Below are 21,003 nucleotides of genomic sequence, written 5' to 3'. Positions count from 1 at the left end.
CCTCCCCATTACCTATATCTGACATTTCTCCCCATGTTATCCCTCCCCAACTCCCCACCTACCACTGTCCCTCCCCTAGTTGTCCCCAACAGACCCTAGTGTGTGATGCTCCCCTCCCTGTGTCCATGTGTTCTCATTGTTCAACACCCACATATGAGTGAGAACATGCGGTGTTTGATTTTCTGTTCTTGTGTCAGTTTACTGAGAATGATGGTTTTCAGGTTCATCCATGTCCCTACAAAGGGCACAAACTCATCGTTTTTTATGGCTGCATAGTATTCCATGGCATATATGTGCCACATTTTCCCTGTCCAATCTATCATCGATGGACATTGGGTTGATTACAAGTCTTTGCTATTGTAAACAGTGTCACGATGAACATTTGTGTGCATGTGTTCATTTACAATTAACATAATGACTAATAAGTTAGAATTTATGTTTGTATTTTGGCATTTGTTTTCTGTATGTATTACATCTTCTTTTTGTTCCTTTATTCTTCTATTACTCTTTTTTATGTTAAATAGATATTTTCTAATATACCATTTTAATTCTCATTTTATATATTTCTAAGTTATTTTCTTAGTGGTTGCCCTAGGGATTTCAATTAAAACCTTTAAAAGATGCTTTTTAAGAAATAACATTTTAAAATGTCATTATCCCCCAAAGGGGGTGCACCATTGCTGAAGGTACTGCAATACCAGGCCAATGCCTGGAGTGGACAGAGCAAGCTCCTATCCTATCTCCCTGCTCCAAAAACCCATTTAATATAGCGTCCTCAGACAGAGGACATATCAGATATTAAACTGATAAGAACAGATACTACACATGATCTTAACCAAAAGGCCAAAAGGAGATCAAAACAATTGACTTTTCCGTTAGAAAGAGATGGGGTCTCACATGTTATCCAGGCTAGTCTCAATCCCCTGGATTCAAGTCATCCTCTCACCTCAGCCTCCCAAAGTGCTGGGATTCAGGCATGAGCCACTACTCCTGGCTCTTGATTAACATCTTGATTTAAGATAATCTAGTTTATACTAATATTAACTTAATTTCATAGCATACAAAAACTGTGCTTCATTTCTTCCTTCCTTCTTTGTACTATTCTGTCATGCATATGATATCTTTTGTGTTATAAGCCCATTGACACAGTTTTATAATTATTGCTTTATGCATTTGGTTGTCTTTTAAATCAGATAGAAGATAAGAGACATAAAAATACATGTAAATTCTCTTTTATATTTACCTACACAGTTACCTTTATTGCTACTTTTTATTTATTCATAAAATTTGAGTTATTATCTAGTACCCTTTGCTTTCAGCCTGAAGGACTTCCTTTAGTAGCTCGTGATGAATTTAGTTGTATTTGAGAGTTTCATAAGTTCTCCTTTGTTTTTGAGGGACAGATTTCCTGCATATAGAATTCTTAGTTTTCTTTCACTACATTTATATATGTCATCTCACTGTCTTCTGACCATTATAGTTTCTGATGAGGAGTTAGCTGTAAATCTTATTGAGGTTCTTGTGTATATAATGAGTCACTTTTCTCTTGCTTTCAAGATTCTCACCTTAAAGTCAGCTAATTATCAAAGAAAACATTTTATTAATTAAAAAAAAAGTATTTTCTCATTGTCTTTGGCTTGCAACAGTTAAATGTAATTTTTCTAGGGGTGACTTCTTGAATTTTCCTAGTTGAAGTTCTTCGATGTTCTTGAACATATAGATTTATATTTTTTTTAAATCAGGTTTGAAAAGGTTTTGGCTGTTAATTTTTCAAAGGTCCTTTATTCCCCCTTTCTCTTTCTTCTCTTCTGGGACTTCAATTATGCATATGTTGGTAGTCTTGATGGTGTTCCACAGGTCTCTGAGTCTCTGTTCATCTCTTCTTTTATATTTTTTCTTTATGTTCCTCAGATTGGATAATCTCATTGACCTGCCTTCAAGTTTAGTGATTCTTTGTTCTGCCAGTTCCAATCTGCTGCTTAGCCCCTCTAATGAATGCTTTATTTCATTATACTTTTCAAATCCATAATTTCTACTTGGTTCTTATTTATAATTTCTAGCTTTTTAATAGTCCTCTCTAAGCAATGAGACAACATTCTTATACTTTTAGAATTAGCTTTCATTAATTCTTGAAACATATTTATAATAGTTGACTTAAAGTCTTCTTTGTATAGTAAGTCTAATGTCTTGACTTCCTCAGGGATAACTTATGTTGCTACTTTTTATCCTATGTGTGGGCTATAGTTCCCAATTTCTTTGTGTGTTTCATAATTTTTGTTGAAAACTGGGCATTTTGAATAATACCATTTTACGGATTCTTCTTCTCCCCATGGTTTTTTTGTTATTGCTGTTTGTTGTTTTGTTTTTGTTGTCATTGTTGCTGTATGTTTGCTTAGTGACTTTCCTGGACCAATTCCACAGAGTCTATATTCTTTGTTGTATATGGCTCTGCTCTGTTCTCTTAACAGTCAACTAATTATTGAACAGAGATTTTCCTTAAATGCCTTAAAGCAACAGCAACAATAGATCCCCCAGCACTTGCCAGCAGGTTCTGTGCTTGTGTTGGAGCACGTCTTCAGTGTTTTAGCAGGCAGTTAACAACTTCACCTTAGCCTCCATTTCTTTCTCACTAAGAGCCTAAAGGTCAGCCAGAGATGAAAGATTAGAAGTTTCTCAGGTTTTTTTCTGGGGATGTGTATAGCTCTTTACATTTGCATGGCTTTTCAGAGTTCCAGAAATATGTTGGAGCTTTGTAAAGCTCCCTACAGACATCCCATTCCCAATTTTTTTTTTCTTTTATATTTTTGGTCAGCCTTTTGTTAGCTTCAGCTGTTAATACCACCTTAGGCAGTTACAGTGTTAAACAGTTGTTTTATTTATTGTTTTTGATAAATGCCATGGTGGATAAAGTTGTTCATATAGAGTAAGATTTACTTCAGCTAGGTTAAATAAAGGTAAGCCCTGAGAATGAAGCTCTTCAGAAGCTGCTAAACAGGTTAAATAATGCCAGTTCTCTAGAGATGGGGCTTTTAGGGAACTCCAAATCTGTTCTGTGTCTTCCAGCAGCTGCTAAGCTACTGTTTTTTAAAACAGCTAGTTACAAAGTTCTTGGCTTTTACATCTTTTGCAGAGTAGAAGAGATGGAGATGGAATTGGGGCAAGTAAAAAGGTTCTTAGAAAAATTCAGTCATTTTTCTCGGGAAAAGCACTCTTGGATTGTCAAAACCTTTAGTTAATTTCCAGAATTCTGAAAAAGTTGATTGTGAACATTTTTTTTTTTTGCAAGGGTTCTCATTGCTTTTATGCTGGAGCATATTTTCAGAGGTCCTTACTCCACCATTCTGAAGGCCCTGTATTCCTCCAACTTTTTGGCTTTTGAATATATTTGAGTTAATTTGTGAAATTCTCTGTCTTATCTATTTTCTTAAACATATAATTGGCCGGGCGCGGTGGCTCAAGCCTGTAATCCCAGCACTTTGGGAGGCCGAGGCGGGTGGATCACGAGGTCAAGAGATCGAGACCATCCTGGTCAACATGGTGAAACCCCGTCTCTACTAAAAATACAAAACATTAGCTGGGCATGGTGGCGCATGCCTGTAATCTCAGCTACTCAGGAGGTTGAGGCAGGAGAATTGCCTGAACCCAGGAGGCGGAGGTTGCGGTGAGCCGAGATAACGCCATTGCACTCCAGCCTGGGTAACAAGAGTGAAACTCCATCTCAAAAAAAAAAAAAAAAAAAAAAACATATAATTGAATGCTCATGTTATTGAATCATAACTATTTGCAACACTTGTGTGATAACTCCACATGTGGGCCACTTGTGGTTCTGTTTCTGTCATCTGTTACCTACGCCCCAGTCCTCTCTGGTCCTGTTCTTGATAATGTCTGGTAAATTTGATTGAATACTAGACTTGCCAATGAAAAATTATAGAATCCTGGCGTGATGGTACTTCCTTCTAGAGAGAATTCAACCTGTTCTCCAGTAGACAACTCGAATACAGCAGATCACGTCAGTTCAATCAGAACTAAGCTAACTTGAGGTAGTGTTGTAGTTCTGTTTTGCTGGCCTACTTCTGCTTCTCCCCTAAACCTGGGATATACCCTCCAAAAATATATTCTCAGATTTAACTAGGAACTCTCCTCCTTAGTATGCACTAATCTTCAATTTTTGTCTCTTAAGCTGATGAGATTGCTAAAAATCCCACTGTTTTGCATTTGGCTTCTTGGCCTCTTGCTCTCTGCAATTCAAGAATTTCGCAAATGCTTTAGAAGAAGATTGTCAAGTGATGGGCTCACTTTTTCATACCTCTCTTTTCTCAGAAAAGCTGGCCCTGAAAGTCCTGGTTGCTTTGGTAGCCCTGAAATCCAGTTACTACCTTCCCAACCCAGTGAGATCTGTTGGTTTCTCTGCCACTTGGCAGCTGTTCTCTGAATAGCATCTAAACTAAACAGGCAAGTACCCTAAGGTGGAAAGCATCTTGAAGAATACTGAGCTCATTTCATTGACCTTCCATTTTTTTCTGAGATCTTGGTCCCTCATGTCCTCGCTGTCTGGAAATGTCTCTGATAACCTCAAAGCAGGTGTTTTCTTGAAAAAAAAAAATCTTTTTCTAATTTTTGTTAGCAGAATATATCTCTGCTACAAGTTACTTAACAGAGACAGAGGGGATGCCTTTGGTATTTTATTTTTTAGCATTATTTATTTAAGAACATGATTATTATACTCAAAATATACTCTCTTCCTTCTGCACTACAAGCGAACCAGTCATAGTGCTTTGAATGAGATCTTTGTGTCTCTGGCCTCCTATTCTTACGTTGCTATGTTCTGACTGTTCTGCCCAAGGTCTTGCTGTATCTAAGATTACTTTATTTCATGGTGGTCTGTTCTTTGGCAGGGGGTAGGAGGGGAAGAGTATAAATATAAAAATTTATATTTATATTGCCTTTGGCTTTAAACTGCCTAAGAGACCGTGGAAATTTCTACTTCTTTTCCTTTAGAAGTCCTCATCTCGAGTAATAAATATTGATGACATCTAATTATGTTAAAGAAAAAATTATGCAATGACACAAAGCACAGTAAGGCAGGCTTGATTCAGGACCGTTGGATAGTTATAGGGGCCACTGCAATGGGATTTTGCAGTAGGGAAGAGAGATTGGGCTCAGCTTTGAATAAAGTGCAGGCAAGTGAGGATTTGTAGTCAAATAGTTAGTTGAGGGTCAGAAGGAAAAACGACTAAGAGGTAACATCAAGGGTAAGGGAAGTTCTGACTAAACCAACCTAACAGAATTCTTGCTGAGGACAGGCCAAGGTGATTGGACATCACCCAGAGGATAATGGAGGATGAAGAACCTTATATTGAGAGTGATTAGATATTGAGGGTAGGGGGTTATTATAGTATAAATGTAGTGTTGCTTAGATTAATGTCACTGAAATTTCTTTTCCATGGATGATATATTCTAAAATAATAAGAAAATTTTAACTGACACAGCAAGTTCATAGATCATATCTTCTAGATCAGCTAAAGCAACATGCATCTAAGATATTAAAACACTGAATAAAACCCATTCAAGGGAGTATTAACTATTGTCTGCTTGGATCCTGCGATAGCAACAGGAAGCTCGCCTGTAATTAGATATGCAACTTAAACCACAATTACATTCGAAAAGGAGACCTCCTATAGCCTGTATTGCTGATTTATTGCATTTAGTCCTAACAATCTTTTCTATGTCTCCTTTTCATATATAGGCAATACAGCAATGCCAGGATACCAAAATGGCTGAACTTTCTATGCTATACATTAGTAAAGTAATAAACTCAAAGACCTGGCCACAGTATTTTCCTCCTTGATGACTACAGAGTGTTTGTTTGGTATTGATATAACAGGATTCTTTTTGAATGAATGCAGTGCACTCTGGAACTCTCTGAAGTTATACTCGTATTTGTAGATTGAATTCTACCTTTTCACTTCCCATTCTGAAAGCCTGCCATCTGTGCTTGAAACAACACATACAGGGAGGAAAAAGAAAGGAGAGAGTCCCACAAAGCTGTTTTACAGACAACTACATTAGCTGGTCAGTCAATATAAATCAATTAAATAAAAAGAGAAGCTCAGAAAAGACACACTATAAATATGTCCATTTATTTTGTGTCTTTCACAATCAATACATCATCATATGTAGCAATTCCAAGGAAGCTATAGTTCCTGACTTACTGACTGGTGATGCAATAAACCTTTCCAAATTTTAGAGTATAGCATGGTATGGAAAGACCAAATGATGAGCTGCCTCTGACATTTGCTGCCTGAATAACCTAGAGAAAGCATGACTTCCCTGAACCTCAGTTTCTCCATATGTAGAATAAAGATAACAATAAATGACCTGCTGCTATGATGTGAGTGTGTCTCCTCCAAATTTCAGGTGTGGAAACTTATTGGCCAATGTAACAGGATTAAGAGATGGGACTCTTAAGAGGTGATGATTAGGCAATGAGGACTCCTTCCTTGTGAATGGGATTGATGCATTTGTAAAACAGGTTTCAGGCAGCATTCAAACTGCTTGCCCTTATGCCTTCCACCATGTGAGGACATAGCTTTCCTCCCCTCTGGAAGATGCAGCCCTTGTTAGACAAGCAAACTTGTTGGCACCTTGATCTTGGACTTACCAGCCTCCAAAACTGTGAGAAATAAATTTCTGTTCTTGATAAATTACCTAATCTTAGCTATTCTGCTGTAGTAGCACAACCAGACTGACATCTGCTAATCTCATAGTGTGGCTCTGATGATTAACTGAGATTATATCTGTGAAACTTAATAATATATAAGCTCCACTGAACTGAATAGTAGTATTATAAGCTCCACTGAGTTGAATGGTATTATTATTTTTGCAATTAGTGAATCTTCTACAAATTCTGAAGTTTATGTCTGGAATATTTTCCCGGATTCATTGTTTTGTCATTTGTGCTTTTATAAAATAGCAAATTATGACATATGAGTACAAGTAAAATGAGTTACTAGAAACCAGAAGTTCCATTGGAACCTTAGGCCATTGTTACCCAGATTACATTACATTTATCACCAGGTAATTCATGTGTTAAGTACATGAATATTTTTCTAATGTGCTAGTAATATTCATGTATAAGAAAAATATATAACCAGCACATCAAAACCATTATTTCATAGGTTTATAGCTAGCTGTTTATATTCACGCTAATATGAAGTTTCCTATTTGAATAAATGTACTAAAAATGGAATCTACTTAAAGAGAAACATTAAATTAATAATAGTACAAATATGGATAGTCAAAAAATATCACAAAGGTGATATTTGTATGACTAAAGTTTGGGAAACATTTGTAAAACAAGTCATTCTATTAGAACAACAATAAAGACTAGAAAACCAACTAAATCCACCTCCATCATTTGGCTCCTATTTAATAGCATAATAATAAAGGTGTTTGTGACAGGTGGATAGTGACTTGCATCGAAGTGGGATGTACTTTGCAGGATTTGACAAATCATTTTCTGTCACCATGTACTTGAGTAGCTCTATCCTGGCAGAAACAGAAAGTTTCCTGACATAGGTGCTACTTACAGTAGTCCTCTCTTCTCTGTGATCTTCCTCTCTGAGGGCAGTAAACTGTGGTCTGAAAATATTAAATACAAAATTCCAGAAATAATTCAAAAGTTTTAAATTCAGTGCAGTTCTGGGTAGTGTGATGAAATCTCACACTGTGTGGCCCCATCCTTCTCCATCCTACCTAGTATGTGAGTCACCCATTTCACTAGCATCATCCATGCTGTCTATGCTTTCTGACCATGAGTCACTTAGTAGCCATCTCCCTTATCAGATGTTCTGATACCACAGTGCTTGCGTTTGTCACCTTCATTTTACTTCACAGTGGCCCCAAAGCACAAGCATAGTGTTTCTGGCAATTCAGATACGCCAAAGAGAAACCATAAAGTGCTTCCTTTAAATGAAAAGATGAAAGTTCTTGACTTGATAAGAAAAGAAAAACAATTGTATGCTGGGGTTGCTAAGGACTACATTAAGAATGAAACCTTCTGTATTAGTCTGTTCTCACTCTGCTAATACAGACATACCTGAGACTGGATAATTTATAATGGAAAGGAGGTTTAACGGACTCACATGGCTGGGGAAGCCTCACAATCATGGCAGAAGATGAAGGAAGTGCAAAAGGACGTCTTACATGGCGACAAGGCAAAAGAGGTTGTGCAGGGGAACTCCCATTATTAAACCAGAAGATCTAGTAAGATTTATTCACTACCACCATAAAAGTAGGGGGGAACTGCCCTCATGATTCACTTCACTCCTCCTGGCCCCACCCTTGACACTGGGGATTATTACAATTCAAGGTGAGATTTGGGTGGGGACACAGCCAAACCGTATCATCTTCTATTTGTGAAATTGTAAAGAAGGAAAAAGAAATTTGTGCTAGTTTTGCTGTTGCACCTCAAACTAAAGAAATTATGGCCACAGTACATAATAAGTGTTTAGTGAAGATGGAAAAAAAGGCATTAAATTTGTCAGTGGAAGACATGAAAAGAAAACATGGTCCAATTGACAAAATGTTGCAACAGAAAGCATTGAGACTATACAAAGACTTCAGCAAGGGATCCCCTGAAAAAGTGACACCAGGCCATTTATTGCAAGTAAGAGATGGTTACATAGATTCAGGAAGAGGTTTGGACTGACAAATATAAAAAATACTGAAGAGGTTACATCTGCCAATGAAGAAGTTTCTGCCACCTTTCTGGCAAAGTTGAAGAAATAATTAAAAAGAAAGGATGCCATCTGAAGCAAATCTTCAAGTCTTCTGGAAGAAGATAGAACCTGCATTCATAAAAGTGCAAAGCAGGCAACAAGGCATAAAGCATATAAAGACAGATGAACTCTAGTATCCTGTGGCAGTGCCTCAAGGCATATGATAAAGCCAGGCATAGCGTACAAAGCAAAGAACCCAGTACTCTTAGAAACAAAAATTATCTGCCCATGTTTTGGCAAGATAATCAGAAAGTATGGGTGACAGCCATCTTGATTATGAAATGGTTCCACCAGTATATTATCCTAGAAGTAAAAAAAAAAAAAATTACTTGGAAGACGAGTTGGAATTTAAAGTCCTGTTAATAATAGACAATGCTCCTAGCCATCCTAAATCTGTCTGCTATAAAAACAAAATGAAAATATTCCGGTTGTGTTTTTGCCTCTGAATACAACCTCATTGCTTCAGCCTTTACCTTCATTGAGTTTGTCAACGCAACATACACCTGCCTTGTATTTGATCACATTTGATTAGCAATTGATGTAGACCCTAATCTGGATGTAATCTGTGCTGGAAATCATTCACTGTTACAGACGCAATAACATTCATCAAAGCTGCAATGGACAAATTAGAACCAGAAACTGCAAGCGCCTGCCGGAAGAACTTAAGGAGTAAAGTTGTGAATGATTTTAAAGGCTTTCTGAGGATTGATGAAGAAGTTAGGAAAATCATTCACACAGCAAGAGAAGTTGGTGAAGGATTTGCCAACATACTTGATGAAGAAGTAGAAGAACATATTGAAGGTTTTCAAGTGTTTCCAAATGAGGAATTGGAAGAACATGCTACCTACAGAGGAAGAGAAAGATGATGAAACTGAAGCAAAACCAGCTATGTGGATATTACTGAAATTTGCCAAAGGGTTTCAAATTGTACAGACATCAAAGGAAAAAATTATGGAATATGATCCTAGGATGGAACGCAGCGTTAAAGTCACCAGTAAGATCAAAGGACTGCAACATCTTGGCAACACTTTAATGAGTTAAAAAGAAAGAGATAATAACGTTCCGTTACAATGCTCTTCCAAATTTTTTGGCAAAAACAAGCAAACAAAAACCTTCAACTATTGAGGATCTCTAGACACCAACATCATCATCTCCTGACATCCAGCCATCCATGACATCATGGCTCATTCATCCAGGATCACCCAAATCAGATGCTCCTCCTCCTGATGTGTCCCCAGAAAGTCAATAGTAGCCTAACACTGCTTTACAATGCCTAAGTAATTCGTCCCACTTTGTCTCATCACAAATGCATTTTGTCATCTCACATAGGCACAAGAAAAGTAAGTATAGTACAGTAAGATATTTCAAGAGAGACCACATGCACATAATTCTTATTACAATCTATTGTTATGATAGTTTTATTAGTTACTGTTATGTATCTCTTACTCTTCCTAATTTGTAAATTAAACTTTATTATAAATATGTATGTATAGGAAAAATGCATAGTATATATACGTTTTTGTGCTATCCACGATTTCAGGCATCCAGTGGGGGTTGTAGAACTTGAGACTACCGTATTTATGAGACAATAAATACAAGTCATAACAAAGTTCCCAAGGTGATATTGGCCATTATAATTTTATTAACATTCATATAATACTATGCTGTCAGAATTCTTTGTAAACATTAGTTTTAGTTGTTCTAAAGTTTACAGGGATTTTGTAGCCAAATGATACTCGAATATATTGGCCAACAGTAACTATTCAGGTTAGTGAGAAAATGTCTTCAACTGTAACATTTCCTGGCCACTGACTCCCCCAGTGAATAGATAAAAGTCATTCAGTTGGCCGGGCACGATGGCTCATGCCTGTGATTCCAACACTTTGGGAGGCCGACGCAGGGGGATCACAATGTCAGGAATTCCAGACCAGCCTGACCAACATGGTGAAACCCTGTCTCTACTAAAAATAAAAAAATTAGCCAGGCATGGTGGTGCATGTCTATAATCCCAACTACTCAGGAGGCAGGAGGCTGAGGCAGGAGAATCGCTTGAACCCAGGAGGTGGAAGTTGCAATGAGCTGAGATTGCCCCATTACACTCCAGCTGAGCAACAGTGTGAGACTCTGTCTCAAAAAAAAAAAAAAGTCATTCAGTTCTCCTTCCCTGATCCTACTATTCCAGAAAAGCAGCTCTGTATCATTTTCTTAACAATTTCCAGAGAAAGAAACACCATCACTTTCTTTTGTGATACAGTTAAATGTTCCAATAAATCTTCCCTATTTCTGGCAAATAAATTCTCTTCCACTATGCTACTAAGTAAAGGTAGAAGTCTTCTTCAATACCAAGAACACAAGAACTTCTTGTGTGATTGAAATATTAATAATACATTAAAATATTAAATATTGAAATTTGTCTATAAAATTTTGCTGTGAGACAAAATAATATCACAACTCCGTGTTTAATGTGTTAGTTCCAGTTTATTTCAAGTCCCTGTCTTTTAAGAATTTTGGTAGTTGATATTCAGACATTTAAAAACGCTGCCCAGATAGTTTGTAACTAACTGAGGAATTAGCTCCAGATTATTAAAATCTCCTATGTCCTTCAGTCTTTCCATAACTTATTTTTTATTTATTATGTTAGTTTCTGATGTTGCTAGATTCTACTTACACAGAGAAGGCTTCTGTGACAAGCTTTTTAAAAAATTGGTGGTAAAATGCATATAACATAAAATGTACTACTTTAACCATTTTTAAGTGTATGATTTGGTGACACTGAGTCTATTCACATTGCTGTGCAACCGTCACCACCATCCATCTCCAGAGCTTTTTTCATTTCCCAAAACTGAAACTCCGTACGCGTTAAACAATAACTCCTCAATTATGACAGCCTTTTAAAAGAGAAATTTTAGTGCGACAACTTCTGCAGTCGTTCTTCAAAAATATTGTTATCTTTTTCCCTGATTTTTAAGACTCCTTTTCCAGCTGACGAATGCAGCTAGCTGTTCATTCCACACAGCCTCTCCACACAGGCCACTCAGGCGCCTTCCCTACCCTGCAAAAGAGCCACAAGACTGGAGGAACAGCTGCTTCACAGTGCAGAATTATGGATGTGGTGTGTGTCTGTGTGTCTTAAACACATCACAGTTGCTGTGCAAAGAACAGATGGGACCCTGAACTCCCGATAGATCCATTGGAACCCCTGTTTTGAATATTAAACAATGACCCACAGAGAGAACGTAACTTATTTTCTCCAGTTAGTAATCCCTTTCACAGACTGGAATCCTTCAAGTGCAAGAACACGTGAGTCAGTCTGAAGCTTCAACACTGGGGCTTCTTGGCTCCTGTCCAGAGCTTTTGTTTGCTGAGACAGACAGTGCTTGAAGCCGTAATGTGGCACAACCTGTCAACATGCAGAGATTTTCTCTGATTTCCGAACACATGTGAGGCAGAGTGGCTCTCTGTGAAGTTCTGATCTTTTCTGGGGAATGCAAGTGTAATATACAAATCAAGAAGAAAAGTATGTGTCATCAAAAGGAATAATGGGTTTGTACATTAGAGAGGCATATTCTGATTCATTGATAAGTTTGTTAAAATTATGTTTAGGTAAGATGTTTGTCTAGAATGCTCTACATAGGTATTGCCTTATGTAATATACATACAGTAGTCCTCCCTTATCCACAGGTTCACTCTCCAACTGAGAGTTTCAGTTACTCTCAGTCAATGGCAGTCTGAAAATATTAAATGGGAAATCCCAGAACTAGACAATTCATAAGTTTTAAATTATGCATCATTCAGAGTATTGTTAAAATTTTTCTGTTATGAGTTGTTAATCTTTTAGCGCATCTAATTTATAACAAAATTTGTCATAGGTATATGTGTATAGGAACAAACGTAGTCTATATAGGGCTTGGTATTATCTGTGGGTTCAGGTTCGACTGGGGGTCTTGGGATATATACACTAAGGACCAGGGAGGACTATTGTGTGTGCTTAGAATATAATTTATATCTAAAGGATATTTACAAATACCAGAATTATTCAAGAAAAGTAGTGGGCGCTTACATTCCCCTTGATGTCACTCCTCTCTTCCAAAACCAGCACAATTATACAACAAGCAACATTGGAGACTTCCTTTCATATTTTATGGTACCAAATATGAAGGTTTCTGGAACTGGAAACCTTAGTGAATAGTTTCAGCCTGATACCTGAGACCCACAGGTGCCTAAACTGAAAGCATAGTAGACTTCAGGAGTCACACCTGTGGAGGTGTGTGTGGTCCAAAAAACAGATGGATAGAGGAGGCTGTGCAGGCTATCCCGGATTTAGAGTCCCAACCTGTTGGCAACAACTGGGCAATCAGACTAGTACTTCACCCTCTGAAGCTAAATGAATTAGTGCATTGCACCAATGCAAGAAAGAATTCAATCAAATGATCCTGGGGATAATGAGTTTTCCTCTCTTACAGGACCTCAGAATAATCCTTGTCCAGATTTGTAGTGTTATTGGTAGGAATGCACAACCATCATCACTAAACAAAAGACAAGTCTTGGGTCATCTCTCTCATGATGAATTCCTTGCTTCCCCTCCATTTTGAAAAGACTTTATGTTTCAGGGACCTAATAATCTCTACTTTCCAGTTCCCTAGTGACAGCCTCTTTCAGAGGAGCTTTTTTCCCCATATTGAGAATTTCATCTACAGCTAAGGTCCTTTACCTAGGATTCAAATGGGCCTTTTCAGAGCTCCAAAGCAGGTGCAAACATTTTTTTCTTGTTGTCTTAAAAATTACTTTTGGGAGAAAATGTTTTTTAGTTAAATGTATTAGGATATTGTTTTCATCTACCATGCTCCTAACTTATGTGTAGGATAGATGGGATCCCTTTGTGCATAGTTAGGTGATATACCATGGTCATTTTCATGTCTCGATCTATCTTTCCATGGAATTAAAGTAAACACACCCTTCTGTTAGGATTATGTATATCTGTGTTATTTACATTGACCTAACTTAAGTTAGAAAATGTTAAAGAAAAGATGTAAAGTAAAGGTTCCTTTCATTACTGAATGTGCAAAACCCCTGTGCTTCTCGTGTACCAATTTTGTTGCCAGTGGAAGAATGAAGGTAATTAACTCAAAGAATTATCTTAAGTGTTCATTAAAACAATACTTCAGATGGTGTAGAACTCGTTTGAGAAGATTTGCTTTGATAAGACTTTAATTTTACCAAAACTTGGGTTTGCTCTAGTTTGCCTTGGAGCATCTTAGTCAAGTGCACATCTCATTACTAAGAACTTCACACATTTGGAGTGACTTTGATGGAGCCCTACAAATGGTCACCTTGGTTTCTGCTTAGAGCTGTGGGGAACAAATGTGTTCATTCATCTATTCAACAGATATTAATGAGCATCTACTATGTTCCAAGCACTGTTCTAAGACCTGGGAATGTGGCAGTAAACTAAACGAGAAAAAAATATCTGCCTTTGTAAATTCTAGAGGAGAGAGACAGGCAAACATTGAAAAAAAAAAAAAAAAAAGGAAGAAAGAAAAAAAATTATATAGTATGTTAAGAGGGAATTAACTTTGGAAAACTTATTACATTATAGGAAAGGAACAAGGATTGCAATTTGGAATAGTATGATAAGAATAGGTCTAATAGAAAAGGTAACATCTGAGCAAAAACTTAAAGGAGGTAAGAGAGTAAGACCCGAGATTATCTGGAGGAAGAGCCAGGCATAGCACATGCAAAGGCCTTGAGGTAGCAGCATATCCGCCATATTCCAGGAATAATACAAAGGCCAGTATGGCCAAGCAGCACAGTGAGTGAGGAGAAACACAGTAGAAATGAGAGAGATAAAAGAATAGGTGGGAGATTGTACAGGGTCCTAAGTCAATTGTAAGGAATTCAGCTTTTGCTCTGAAATGCTGAGCCAATGAAAGATTTTAAATAAATGGTATGATTTTGTTTTTGCTTTGGAAGGAGCACTATGAATACAGTGTTGAGACTGCAGGAGACAAGAGTAGAGCAGACAGAGTAATTGGGAAGCTGTTGCATTAACACAAGCGAGAAATGATAGCAGCTTGGACCAGGGTGATAGCAGTAGAGGCAGCAAGAAGAGAAGTGACTGGATTATCAATATATTTTAAAGGTACAGCCAATGGGAATTCCTGATAGTCTTGATGTGGAGAATGAGAGAAAGAGAGTAGTGGCATGTGACTCACAGGTTTAGGTGTGAGAGACTGGACATTGAGTCTACTTCAGGCTGTTAGGAGTTGAGTTTTGAATACGTTCAGTGTGAGATGTCTACTTGACAGTGAGTGAGATGTCTATTAGACAGGTTGAACAAATCTAGATTTCAGCAAAAAGATTGAAAATTTAAATTTGAGATATAACAACATATTTGATATTTAAAGTCCTGAAACAAGATCATCAAGGAAGTGAGAATAGTGAAGTAAAAACTGGACCTTGGGGCACTCCAGGGTCAAGAGGTCAGGAAAGAAAGTGGAATTGGCAAAAAAAAAAAAAAGAAATGTGAACCAGAAAGGAATGACCAGTGAAGGAGAAGAAAAATCTGAGAATTCAGTACCTTGCAAGTAAAGGTAAGAAAGTAATTCTACTTTCTGAAGTAAGAAGTAAACTATTACGTCCGATGTTACTGACGGTACAAAAATAACAAAGACTGAAAACTAACCACTGGATTTTGTAATGAGGATGTCATCAGTGAGCATTCCAGAACATTTATAGCGTTTTTGCCAATATTTTTAAGCATATCATGGGAAAGTTGGCAGCTATGCCATTTCCCTTTAGCATCCATCTGGACGAAACTACTGCCAATGAGATGAAAAGTTGAAATTGACTGGATGTCAAATGTAACATACCAGATCAAGACACTCACAATTTCTATTTCTTATTTAAACCAGTTATCCTTCTAATTAAAATTTACTTTTGAACAGGGCTGAAATGTATGCAGTCTTTAAAGTACCCTCAAGGAGGTTTTTGATTTCCATTTGTTCACTGCATTCAGGAATCCCCAGCTAGTGGAGCCTTTCGTGGCACCATGCCTTGATAACAGGTGACCTGAAGTGACAGACACAGAACTCTGATTCTGCTTCTTGGGGGCAGCATCATTCCGTAGATGTGACTGGTTGATGGAGGCCACATCCTGTGAATCAGCCCAGTTTTGCAGGGTAAAAACTTTATAGAGTAAAACACTGGGGGAAGAGGTTGCACTGTGCACACAGTTTATTAAGACCAACGATGCTTTCTCCAACTGTTTTAATAAGTCTATAGAACTTCTCAGATTTGTGTTTATAGGAATAAGAAAAGGAGAAAGGCCTCTCAGGCACATAGAGGGGATTCCCAACCAATTCTCGTTGGGATATCTTGATCACCATATTTTGGGGAATGCTTAATTAGAGTTCATTGATTAAACTTCAAACTATAAAGAAACCATTTCATTTGCATGTATTATTTGGGATCTCTCTATTTTTCCCCTTGATTTGGTCACGAATTTCATCATGAAATAATGAGACATATGATACTTTGTAAAGATTACTTTTTACATCATATATTTAAAAAATAAAATTGGCAAATGTTGGTGTTTGCTTGGGCTGCCATAACAAAATATCATAGGCTAGATGGTTTAAACAACAGAAATTTACCTCTCACAGTTTTGGAGGCTGGAAAGCCCAACATCAAGGTGCAAGCTGTTTCAGTTCCTGACAAGGGCTCTTTTCCTACGTTGCAGACAGGCACCATCTCTCTTTGTGCTCACATGGCCTTTCCTTGGTGTGTGCACCTGAAGAGAGAGAGAAAACAAGCTCCCTGGTGTCTCTTCTTATAGGAGCACTACTGTCATCAGGAGGGCTTCAGCCTCATGACCTCGTCTAGCCCAATTATCTCCCCAGTGCCCCATCTTCATTTGCTATCACACTAGGGTTAGGGCTTCAACATATGAATTTGGGGAGACACAAACATTCCAAACACAAATATAACACCAAACAAAGCAACAAAGTAGCATGCAAACTTTCTTTGTGTATTTTTCAAATAGAAGAGGCCTAAACTTTTCATAAAGTAATCAAAGGTTAAGAACTACTGACTCAGTAGTTCTTTGGAATAATGTTCAGGGCCTTTGGAATAATGGGCCTCAGATGCACAAAATTATATTACCAGTGAATTACTCTAGAAAAGACCTCTTGTATTGCTATTCACATGCAGTTTTACTTCAGTGACACGTTAGCGATTGTTTAACACCAACTGGCTCTCCTTGGGAAGGAGGTGCTGACTCCTATACATATCCAGTTTCGGTGGTGTAAATAGTCCCATCATGGCACATTTCCAGCTACCAGTGTGAAGTCACGTGGAGCTGGGAGAGGATGCATGCAGTGGACTGTGGAAGCCTGGGGAAGCTGGCTGCAGCATGCCACTGTCTTACCTACATGCCGACTAATTCTGTTTCTGCCTGAAACCAACAAATTAAAAAATAGCAATAAAATTAGGAAATTGGAAAGGCAATTTTAAAATCTTACAAAATATGCTTTCAGGACTGAAAAAAAGCAACACAAAAAGCTTTAGGAATTGAGCAAGACAGAAAAATAATGGAATATGCATGACATGTGAGCATACATCATGTTATTTAATTCTCACAATTCTGTAGCACAGTTGTTATCAACCCTTATCTTAAAATGATGAATGTAAGTTCAGAGATTATTCATTAGACCAGAATCACATAGACAACAAATAGAGTCAAGACTTGAACCCAGATCTACCTGACTTCAAAACCCAATCTCTCTCTCATTCCAAACCAACATCTGGAAGCTTTAGAATATTGTCCATGAGTGAGTAATATAAATTCTGATGTGTTAATCACTGTATCAGTGGCATAATACTAGTATATTAATTACCTCATATATTAAACTGAATTATAAATCATTAAATTTAAGAAAACATTTTTCTGGTCTCACTTTTGTAGCTTCTCTTTAGATAATATGTATTCAAAATTATAAAACTCTTTATCAGTACTTCTAGTCAGGTCATCTTGACTTGAAATTCTGAAAGAACATTATGGAAGGAGAAAAGGTAATTTGTGTCCTTTTTGACGATACCTGCTTTTCATTCTCATCAAGGCTACTACATGTACATTGAGGCCTCCCACATGGTGTATGGACAAAAAGCACGCCTTTTGTCCAGGCCTCTGCGAGGAGTCTCCGGAAAACACTGCTTGACCTTTTTCTACCACATGTATGGAGGGGGGACTGGACTGCTGAGTGTTTATCTGAAGAAGGAAGAAGACAGTGAAGAGCCCCTCTTATGGAGGAGAAGAGGTGAACAGAGCATTTCCTGGCTACGAGCACTGATTGAATACAGCTGTGAGAGGCAGCACCAGGTAAGCCAAGAGACGTAAGAACCAAGCAATGGAAAACATGTTAGGAGCTTCTGATGTTCCTTCTTATTTTTGCTACCAGAGAGAATATTTTGTTCTTTTTCAGGGTCATATATAAAGGCAGGATTGAGAGAGAGTAAAGATAATTAGTTTATACATTGATTCAATCTAAGCAGTGACAAGGAGAGAAAGCTTTGGAAATTTATGCGTGAAGTGATTTTTTTGCAGTTCTGTGATAAAAGTATATCTATTTTTGTCTTGATACATTATGGATGTCAAGTATATTTCTATGCATCCTGAAAATCTCCAAAATGAAGTCTTCTTTTCTTCTAAATATGGTATTACCTAATTAGTTGCAGCTGCATCTTTTACTCATCATTACCCACATACATGTAAGAGCTTTTGCCTTAAGCCTCTGTTTAACAGTGAGTATGGTCTAGAGCAAGTAGTTTTTTTTTTTGTTTGTTTTTTTAAATGCCTCTGCCTCAATCACTGCATTGTTGCCAAAGAAACTGAGAGACTTGATCCTAAGTCCTTGGTCTCCTCTCATGTGCTATAGAAGATCTCCATCCTAGATGTTCTCTATCATAAAGGAATCTGGGGAGCAATAGGAAACATTGTTTTAAATTCTAGTAGGTAGGGGCTGAGCAGCCAGTCTAGCCTGGAGAACCACATCTGCCTTCTGATAGCCACACATTTTACCTGCCTGTCACGAGCCAAAGCTCCAGAAAGCTGTAGGAGATAACCTTCAGATTTCCGACTGTTATTAAAATTGCTCTGTAGAATTCTCAGGTGTGACCTCCAACTAAAGGCACATCTTCCTACACATCCTTACTTCCAGCTGATAAACCTCCTGGACCAGCACTCAGGTTTTAACCACTGGCTGCCTGGTCTAAACCCAGATCTTCCTGGGAAGAGATATCCAAATTCAGGGCTTTATTTTGCACCAATCTATGACCAAAAATAATTTTCTACAGATAAAAATGGGAAGGAATTGCAGAAGCTCAGATGGCCAAGTTGCGGTGCAGTCAAGGGAGTTACATTGTTAAAGAGGAAATGACAGGGAAGATGAGCCATTATCTGGGAAAGGCCCGTTATCCCAACATGGATAAACTGTCTGGACATTAGGCAAAGAATAACAGGTAGCTTCAGGAATAATTTTATGGTGATTTAATGTCTATTCACAAGAAGAAAGAGGATGGCTCAGGAACTTACTAATATAATTGATCATTATTCAGAGATAATAGGTTAATTTTGTTAGGCTATTAGGGTATTCCTAATCTATTCAAATTGTTCTCAGACTGTGATCCAGGTACCAGTACCAGCAATACCTGAAATGCAAATTCACTGAAAATGCAAATTCTCAGGCCCCACTTTAAAAACAATGAATCAGAAACAGGATTTGGGGGCCCCAGAAATTTGCTTATAAGCCCTCCAGGTGAATCTGATGCATGCTAAAGATAAAGAATCTCTATGCTAGTCTAAATGAATCTAAATCTTTGGGGGTGGCACCTGAGCATTGATTTTTTTTATTTAACTCTCAAGTGATACTGATGCACAAGGGCTTTAAGATTTGAGTTCTGGGAACAGGGAGCTTCTCAGTATCTAAGCCTTGGGGATCAGACACATGGCCTTGCACATAACAGACTTACTGCGTAGATGGATATTTGAAATGGTTTTGAGTACAGAGTAGTGTGGCATCTGAAATGGCATCTAGGGCTCTTCAAATGGTATAGAACAGCCATGGAGACTTCCAGTTCACAGTCTGGGAAGAAGACTCCAGAATGCTACCCCTTGGCTTAGAATGGTACAGATAACAATCTCATTTGCGTTAGGGATTCCCTCAGGAATTCAAATGATGGCAGGATGACCAGCCTGAACTAGCTGCTCCAAAACATCCTAGTGTCTAATAAAACACAGACACACTCACATGCAAATAGATCAGCCATCTGCTACATGCCAGGCACTTACACTGCTAAGAGCTGTACCTAAGTTCTTTCAACTGATCCTATTTCCCCATTTTACAGGTGGGGAAAAGTAAATATTTGGCTGTTAAGTGGCTGAATGAGAAGTAGATCTGCATGGTTCCAAAGTTTGTATCCCCAAGCCACTGTTTTACACTGCCTCCCACCACAGAAGTTCCAGAATAATCCTCATTGGCCTGATGGTTACAAGCACTGCATTATTTTGGAGACAACTTTTACTCTCTGAGAGAGTTTATACATTCTCAAAAAGGGATAATAATTCCTAGTCAGCTGTGCTGACATTGCCAGAATTAGAGAGTCAAAGGAGATTATGTATGTGAAAGGGTTTTTATAAACTTTAAAGTACCAAAATAAAAAAAGATATTGTCACTGTTCTAACAACATATTCTCACCTAAGTCTCCCTAGTCACTAATTCACATCTCCATGGCAGAATTGATATTCTCAATAGCTACATCAGGCATCCAGACTGAGCTCCTGTTGTTTGAGACCAAAAATATCTCATCTTAATAAATATGTATTATTCACCTGCTATTCTAGGTGCTGAAGGTACTGCAATGAATATAATATATAAAGTTCTTACTTGTTTGGAGTTTACACTCTAGTGGGGAGGAAGTAGAAAATGCAAGCCAAAGCTGGGCACAGTAGCTTATATCTATAATCCCGGCACTTTGGGGAGGCTAAGGTGTGAGGATTGCCTAAGGCCAGGAGTTTGAGATCAGCCTGGCAACATATTGAGACCCTGTCTCTAAAACAAAAACCAAGCCAAAACAAACAGCACATATATATATATATATATCTATATATATATATATATATGTATGTATGTGCTATATATATATATATATGTATGTGCTATATATATAT

The 21,003-nt window shown here is 37.7% G+C and overlaps 1 protein-coding gene and 1 non-coding gene across 3 annotated transcripts in view; one reads left to right on the top strand and one right to left on the bottom strand.

Annotated features, from left to right (window-relative positions):
* MAMDC2 (MAM domain containing 2) overlaps positions 1-21,003 on the top strand; it is a 172,253-nt gene that overhangs the window by 145,505 nt on the left and 5,745 nt on the right. For both annotated transcript variants that reach the window (XR_004272642.1, XM_032290933.1), the window contains exon 12: positions 17,897-18,156. Coding sequence is in view for 1 of the 2 variants with exons in the window: in XM_032290933.1 (XP_032146824.1) it covers positions 17,897-18,156 (260 nt within the window). In the remaining variant the exon portion in view is untranslated. The remainder of the gene's footprint in view (positions 1-17,896; positions 18,157-21,003) is intronic.
* Positions 665-855, bottom strand: LOC116559916. Its single transcript, XR_004272687.1, has one exon. It is a non-coding gene; the product is annotated as a U2 spliceosomal RNA (small nuclear RNA).

Source organism: Sapajus apella, unplaced genomic scaffold (assembly GCF_009761245.1).
Source record: "Sapajus apella isolate SASKATOON/1434 unplaced genomic scaffold, GSC_monkey_1.0 scaffold24, whole genome shotgun sequence".
NCBI lineage: Eukaryota > Metazoa > Chordata > Mammalia > Primates > Cebidae > Sapajus > Sapajus apella.
This window is presented reverse-complemented; position numbering and strand designations above follow the sequence as displayed.